Below are 8,013 nucleotides of genomic sequence, written 5' to 3' on the forward strand. Positions count from 1 at the left end.
CTGCACAGAACTGCACACAAGATGGCAAAAATCTTGTGATTTGTATTGAACACGTTGAGGATATGTCACAGTGACCCCATACTTTTAAGCAAATAAACAATCCAGGAAAATCTGGCAGGGCCTTGAACATCTCCATGGACTCTTGTCCTTAGCAAAATGGTCCCTCTCTGCCTCAGTTTCATGGCATCATGACCCATTTGCTCTAGATATCCATTTATGACCAGAGGTAAAGAGGGAGCAAAGGACTGGTGGCTGTTGGGAATTTGCACCCAGCATCACTGCACTGTCCTGGGTGAAGAAACTGCAGTGAAGAAACTCCAAAATCAGGGAATGCAAAAATGTCAAATGCTGTTAGTTCCTGGACTTGTTAAATGCAAAGAAAATGTGAGTGGAAGTGCCATACTGGTAACATTAACAGCCTAGTTCCACCAAGAAAATGAAACATGTAAGACATAATGCTCTGTGTAATTGTATCCATGACCAATTTCAGCTCTAAGGGGCAGAGAATTGAAGAACTCTGGTATGAAGTTGCTACATGGCTACTGAAAATGAGAGGCAGGGAAAAATTAAATATATTTGACTCATGCCTCTGTGAAAGGGAAAGACTACAGTCTGCTCACAGGGGATTGAACACTTGGAGAATCCAAGGAGAAGCATGTTGTTGAAACTGGCACTGTTGTGTCAGTTCTCTTGTGGATCTTGTGGATCCTGCAGCTTCCTCATGTGGAAAGGGAAACATTCTCTCAAATGCACACAAAGAGAAACCAAGCCAGATGAAGAACTTCATCCTACCCCCAGGAATGATTTTATTCCCACCTTCAGTAACAACAGAATTGGAGAGAAGCCTGCGTTTGGTACACTTAGCCCAGTCCCTTCACCAGAAGACCTCCTCCATCTTTTAGAGCTAGCAAAGCTAAACCTAAAACAGTGAGACATGTCTTCATGCCAATACTTTGTTATACTCAATCTATGTGAGGCCTGGACTGTTTGGGCCTTACTGCAAATGCTATTTCAACCCTAATGCTTTTATCTGGAAGTGCTTTATCTCAGAGCAGTCAGCTACTTTGGCAGGAGAGAAAATAGATGTTGTGATTATTTCTTTTCCTTCTTATCTTTGCCCTTGCCTTTGCCTTTGCCCTTGCCCTTCTTCTTTTTTTTCGGCTTGAAGGTAGACCGGATCAAGTAGCCTCTCCAGAAGGCCTGGATGCGGGTGGCAGCGAGGGTCATGACAGCCAATTTCTCCAAAGCCTGCTTCTTCTTCTCCTCGTTTATCCTGCGCTCTTCCTCAATCTGGGAATACTCCTGGAGAAGCACAGCATGTTTCTCCATCAGCAGGGACAGCTCGGCCTTCTCCTTGGTGTAGGCAGCATGAACCTCCTCAAACTCAGCCTGCCAAGATAATAGATAAATATCAGCTACAGCATTATTGAGGGCAATCAGCAGTTTCTCCCTATACATCCCTAGGTAAGGATTCTTTTACCCTTCCCAAATCCAGGCACACCTGGAACGGGAGCTGAGCTGAACCTTTCCAAAGGGACTGAAAAGGAGGCATGTTCCCAGTACCCACGGAATTTCAAGAGAAGCCAGGTCCTAATGTCTTCATGCTCCTCTGGAAAAAATACTCTCCTAATTCTCCCTGCATTGCAGACAGCATCCATCCTTAGCTGGGAGCCTGACAGAGCCACAGGTCAGAGCCCCTCCTGCATATGCTCTGGGCAAAAAAATGTTCCACTGAAAAGAAAGATTTGTGTCAGCCTGCAAAACGCCAAGGACAGGGGTTTTAATGGTTTAACTGTACTGCAGAACTCAGCAGTAGTTTATTCCTTTCCTTTAGCAAGCCATGCCAAGCGGAAGGTTACAGGAACCAGCAATGTGGATGTATGTCTTAGCAGTTTCTGCCCCAAATCTGCTGGGACATCATGCTCCAGCCAGTCAGCAGACAGAAAACCTTTGGACATTACTAAACACTTGACAAGGGAAGAATCATAGGATCATTTCTAAGAATGAGCATACAGATCCTAGACCCCTCTCTACATTTTACTTTGCCAATAATCCAGTAGCTTTCATTCATCTCCGTGAAAAGGCCAGGTACATGAAAGTAACTCAGGCCATCTCAGAGGTGAGGTTAGGGACTGCTGACACACTTCTCAGCCTGCTGTGGTTAACATGGATGCCAAGACAGTGTCATGCAGGCTGTAAAGTTTGTTAGCACTTGATTGACATCTCTTGAGGGGGATAGAGGATATAGAAGCATGATTTGGATTCCAGACAGGGCCAACAGAACTGAGAATTGAAGCAAAAGTGAAAGCCCTGTTCCCTAACAGCAGGAGGACTTGACTGACAGAATGTGGCACTTCATCTTCACCCAGATTCTGCAGGATTCAGCATCGGATGCAACCTTTTCTAAAATAAAAGCAGCAGAGAACTTTGCCACACAAAGTTAGGACAGTGATACTTTCTAGTGCCTGTACGTCTACTGGATGGAGAAGCATGCCCCTCACAGCTCCTGTGTGAGAGCCAAATGTCCATTTAATAGGGATCTACCAAAATGTGTCAGCTCAAGGCAGAGCAAAATGCTTTCGAGAGGATACCTGTTTTTCTGCCATGTCTGCATCATATGCCTGGACCCAGTTCAGAATTTCCGTCTCCATTCTGCATTTTCTCTGAAACAAAACAAGATAGGTTACTTGCAAGCACTTGAAGCTTCATGATACAAAGCTGGGAGGAGTGGCTGACACACCATAAAGCTATGCTGCCTTCAGCCAGACTTGGACAGGCTGAGAGTTGGGCAGAGAGGAATCCGATGAGGTTCAACAAGGGAAAGTGCAGAATCCTACACCCAGGGAGGAATAACTGTGCACATCAGTACAGGTTAGAGGCTGAGCTGCTGGAAAGGAGCTGTGCAGAGAAGGACCTGAGTTCCTAGTGAACAGCAGGGTGACCACAAGCCAGCAGTGTGCCTGGGAGCCAAGAAGGCCAATGGTATCTAAAAGTACATTACAAAGAATGTAGCCGGCAGGTCAAGGGAAGTTTTCCTCCCCTCTGCTCTGCCCTGGGGAGGCCACACCTGGAGCACTGTGTCCAGTTCTGGGTTCACCACTTCGAGGCAGACATGGAACTGCTGGAGAGAATCCAGCAGAGGGCCACGAAAATGATGAGAAGCATGGAGTATCTCCCTTATGTGGAAAGGCTGAGAGCTCTGGAGAAGAGAAGACTGAGAGGGGTCTTACCAATGCCTATAAATATCTCAGGGGTGATGCCAAGAGGATGGGGCCAGGGCACTTTTTGGTGGTGCCCAGTGACTGAACAAGGGGCAATGGACACAAACTGGAACATGGGAAAGGACGTCTGGATTTTGAGGGTGACACAGCCCTGGAACAAGCTTCCCAGAGGTGGCAGAATCTCCTCCTCTGGAGATACTCAAAACCCACCTGGATGTTTTCCTGTTCCTGCTGTAGGGAACCTGCTTTAGCAGTGGGGTTGGATTAGATGACCTCTAGAGATCCCTTCCAATCCCTGTGATTCTATGATTCTGTGTGAAATCCCGAGTTAGAAAACAGCATCATAGCTTTGAGCTCTAGCATCATTATATTTGAGTATAATATCTCCTCCCTGTGGCAAGCTTGCTTCAGCTGACCTATATTTTGCTCCTGGTTTGGAGATTCTTATGGAACAGACCTCCATTGCCTGAGTCCAGAAGCACCTTATTTGCTCTATAGCACGGAGCTGGATGAGGGCTGAGGATTGAAACCCATCAGAAAGGTGTGTAGGAAATGAAAACCGCTCATGGAATGAGCCAAGTCATCAACAAACCAGGGCAACCACCCTAGAACTGAAGTAATAGAGAAATGGTAAACATGAAAGCCCTACAAATATGGAGCCCCTTAAAACTAAGAGGTATTTCTAGGTGTAAGACAGTTTAACAGCGGCCTAACCCTGTACTATAAGCAAGTATGCTGTATTTGTACTCTGTGAGAGAAAAATCAGCCAGAGCCCGCCACAAGCCACATGATTTCCTGTATGACACCGGTATGACATGGGCTTCCAAGCCATCATAGGAGGTCAGATGAGGCACTTCTCAGCTATTGGCACGACAAAGTTAATTTCAGGCCATTCAGGGGTACAGCACATGACAAGGAAAGGGAAAGGAGAATCTCTGGTCAGTAAATCTCTCTGCATGAGCTGAGCAACTCCTCACAACGATCACTGCAACAGCCTGGCTGCCTCAAAAAAAAAAAAAAAAAAAGAGCCACTGCATTAAAGGAGGTGCAGCTGGATAGCGAGGATTTTGAACAGTGGTTCTAACCTGCATCTGATGCTTTGTCAACTGCCCAGCCTCTGAACTCTGACTAGAGCACAACCTCTCCGTCGTGCAGTGTCACAGCAATATTCAGGGGAGTTTCCAGAGCTAGGTCAGGGAACAAGAGGAGGAACAGTGAGCAAGCTACTTCTCAGCAGCACTGCAGGCTTGCTTTTTGCTGCAATCAGCAGAGCACGAGGACAGCACAGGTACACTCTGACAAACAGCGTGTGCATCCAGGAAATGGCAGGAACAAAATAATCACTTGCAGCCAGAGCTGGCAGCTGGTTTTACCATTTACCTTTCTGAGAGCCAACTCGGATGCTCGATGCTCCAGCACCTGCTTATTGAGCTGTGCTTCTAGCTGCTGAATGTCCTGCTGTAGCCTGGCACACCTGGCCTGGGAAGCTCGCAGCTCCTCTTTTTGCTGTTTTTCACCTTCCCGCTTGACCTGCAGGATGTTGTTCTTGCAGCATTCATCTAGAACTTCCATGCTGTTTCTGAGATCTTTGATCATATTGTCTTTGTTCTGAATCTAGACCCAGAAAACCAGAAGGAAATGTCATCAGGGTGTGCAAGTGAAGCATAAAGTGGTCAGGAGAAGAAAGACACAGTTGCAAAGGTGGGGGTGAATGTCAGACTCACTGACACTGCAGGCTGAAGAAGCCTGCCGTATCTCTAGAAGAGCCCAGATCATCCCTTTGGTTTCAGGTAAGGCTTGGAGTGACTGCCTGGGGGACGCAGCTCAGAGGGCTGCCTCTAAGAGAGATCCTCAGCTGGGAGCAGTGAAACACACTTGCTTGTTATGCACTGACAAGCTGCCAAACTACACATAAAAATCTCATGTGTCTCAATTCACAGATCTCCAAGGAGTGGTAGGGAATGGGGAAAGCAGGCCCTCGTCTCCATCAGAACCATTCAGAGCAGTGAGCCTGAGACAAAACCTTCCCTTCTGACCTCTCCTGCAGAAAGAAGACAAGCACACACATAAAACAAGGGATTGCTTGTCAGGAGTCCAGGGCTTGAATTCTGGCTCAGCCCACGGACTCACGAAAAGAGCCTGGGAAATGCCCATTAGCTAATCCATACCTCAGCTGCCTTCACTGGGAAAAAAAAAAGAAAAAAAAGAAAAAAAAGAAAATAAATTATCTCATCACACCTTAATTATAAATGCTCCAAGGTAGCTAGTATTAGAGTTGGAAGCCTCAGAAATATTAGTTTTAAGAGTGAAGGCAGAGCTGGCAAGAAAAAATAGATTTGAATCAGAACAATCTCTCCCTGGAATGACTTTCCATCATTTCATCAGCAGTGAATGGAGTCTCTCCCTGGCAGCTGACACTGTAGTACTGCTGAAAGACTACTGCAGTAATCTGTGCCTGTCCTGCAGCTCCTTTTTAAGCTCAGTAACTTGGCCACTGAAGTTGGCTTGTGAAGTTCAAAACACGCCAAGTTTAAACATGAAGCATTCAATAAACATTTTCAAATTATATTTAGAATCCAATTTAGAAATCATTTCTGGAACCTCCTCTTTAGGACCTGCAAGAAAGGAATTGTTTTTCAGCTTACTGAAGTTTTGCTTCAGTGACCCTTTGTCAGAAAACATTCTCACACTGTCGTACCTCCTCATCTCGGGTCCTGATTGCTGCTGCCAGTTCTGCCTGCAAAGCTGTGATTGTTTCAGTGTTTTTGTTGATCCGGAGGGAGATGTCTTCCATGAGCCGAACCGTTTCTTCCTCCTCTGCAGGACTAGTCAGGAGTCGCTCAAGCATAAAATTCCTGAACTCCCCAAAGGCTTTGATAAATGCTTCGGTTGCTGGCTCTCTTGCCCAAACTTCGTATTTCAGAGCCTGACAAAGTGAAGGGATGGCCAACAAGAGTCTCAGGATATTTCTAACAGAACATTTCAGATGTTGTTCCAGCAAGTGGAGAGAGCCCCTTTGATTTGTGGTGCCCTCTTCTTCAGCAGCGACAAGCAGCTGCTCCATTTGCTTTGAGAGCTTCTGGTACTCCATCAGGTTGGCTGCGATCTCAGGTCCCAGCAGATCAGCAAACCTGTCCAGAGAGCCAATAATACATGGGATCAAGGAGCTCAGCTCCAGCTTGGCAATCGTCTCATCCAAGACAGATAGGATTCTTTCTGTCTCAATGCTATTAGGTTTCAACCAGCGCAGATCTAACACCTTCACGGCATCTGCTGCGATCACTGCCTTCTCTGCAGCCTCTGAGCCCATTACCAGGAATTTCTTTCTTCCCTTTGTGTCCTGCACTGATACTCAGAGCACGGCTGGAACACAACTCCCATTCAACACTTGGGACTTCATTGTTTTCAGGTCTAGAAGAGACGAAGCATCTCCTACACAGGCCCTCGGTGTAAGACCACCAAGGCAGGGCTGACCGCTGCCCCAGCAGGCTGTCAAGCAGCCCCGGCCGTGAGCGCAGCCGTGGGAGGGCAGCAAGGGGCTCCTGGCTTTCAAGCCGGTGCGACGGGAGCTCCCAGCTCCTAAACAGCAGCTGAGGCGGAGATCAGACTGCAGCTCTGCAATTTCTCGAGCAGGCCGACAGAATCGCGGTACGGAGCCGCGCTCTCGCAGCGGTTCGCTCACCGCCGATCGGACCGCACTGCCGCCGGCGTCCCCCGGTCGCTAGGCGACCCGCGCGCGGGGGCGGGCTCTTTCCTGACACCCTGGAACCACTCAGCGTCTTCGCTCGTTTGACGGGCAGCGCTACTGTCCAATGGAAAGCGAGGAGAGGCCGTGACGTAGCTGGGCGGCCATTTTGGGGCGGTGGCAGCGGGTGGGTTCAGGCACGAAGGCGGAATGGCTGAAGTCGCTGTTTGTGGCGGGTTTCGAGAAGCATGGAGATGTGGCACTGAGGGACGTGGCGGGGCTCGGTCAGCAGTCAGACTACATGATCTTAGCGGTCTTTTCCGGCCTACGGTTCTATGAACCAAGTGGCTCCCAGCTGTCAGCCTGTGCACACCCGCTATTGCCCACGTGGGGCCTTGGGCAGGAGCGGCTCGTCTGAGTAACGCTGCACCTTCTGTCCCTGCAGCCCCTTCGGTGATGGAAGGCATCGCGCACATCTCTGGCTGCTTGCTGGTACGGTGGGAGCTGGATGCTGGGCCGGATGGCAGTGCTGGCTGCTGTTGGGATTTATCCTGCCCTCGGTTCCAGTCTCAGCCACCAGCACCCTCTGCAGTCGGCTGCAGGCAGCAGAACTCCCCGGAGGTGTCGGGGCACTGAGATCAGAGCACCTGAATTTGATCAGCGGAAAGCCTTGCCAGCAGCCCGTGCACGGCCAGGTCTGGGAATCAGCCAGCACCCGGACCCGGCGTGCCAAAGGGTGCAGCGCCAGCACGATTTGACCACACGAATCTGGTGTCTGGACCAAACTCAGAAGCCCACGCTCAGTGTTAAACTTGCCCGTTTCTCCCAGTGTTTTCCAACAAGGAAGACCCGGGGCAGCCAGCAGAGGCCGCCCCGTCTAACAGCCCCCAGGCTCCTCCAAAACTCTGCTGCTTGTTAGCACTTCCATATTTTTCACCATGCTGCTTTCTTTATAGAGCCACTCAAGCCAATTGATGTAGGCAGACACCAGCCTGTCCCCAGTGCCAGCATGAAAGAAGAAATTTATTATGTCCAATCCATCCAGGTGCGCTGTCCTGATGCTGAGGATTTTAAAAACGAGTCTATGAATCTCTTTTGAGGAAAAGC

At 48.8% G+C, this 8,013-nt stretch overlaps 1 protein-coding gene across 1 annotated transcript; it reads right to left on the reverse strand.

The window, feature by feature from the left end:
- Positions 1-774: 774 nt before the first annotated feature.
- DRC10 (dynein regulatory complex subunit 10) lies at positions 775-6,964 on the reverse strand. The gene is made up of 4 exons (XM_031556009.2): positions 5,920-6,964; positions 4,602-4,835; positions 2,592-2,663; positions 775-1,389 (listed from the first exon to the last, which is right to left on the reverse strand). Exons 1-4 carry the CDS (start codon positions 6,529-6,531, stop codon positions 1,093-1,095), a joined length of 1,215 nt encoding a protein of 404 aa, XP_031411869.1. The 5' UTR covers positions 6,532-6,964; the 3' UTR covers positions 775-1,092.
- Between the last annotated feature and the right edge of the window lie 1,049 nt (positions 6,965-8,013).

The sequence above is a fragment of the Meleagris gallopavo genome, chromosome 17, assembly GCF_905368555.1.
Source record: "Meleagris gallopavo chromosome 17, MGAL_WU_HG_1.1, whole genome shotgun sequence".
NCBI lineage: Eukaryota > Metazoa > Chordata > Aves > Galliformes > Phasianidae > Meleagris > Meleagris gallopavo.

Coding starts and splice junctions, on each gene's coding strand:
- DRC10 (XM_031556009.2), bottom strand. CDS start 6,531: ATGGGCTCAGAGGCTGCAGAGAAGGCAGTGATCGCAGCAGATGCCGTG. Junction 4,836..5,919: donor TCAGGACCCGAGATGAGGAG/GTACGACAGTGT, acceptor TTCTGGGTCTAG/ATTCAGAACAAAGACAATAT. Junction 1,390..2,591: donor CAGACATGGCAGAAAAACAG/GTATCCTCTCGA, acceptor TTATCTTGGCAG/GCTGAGTTTGAGGAGGTTCA.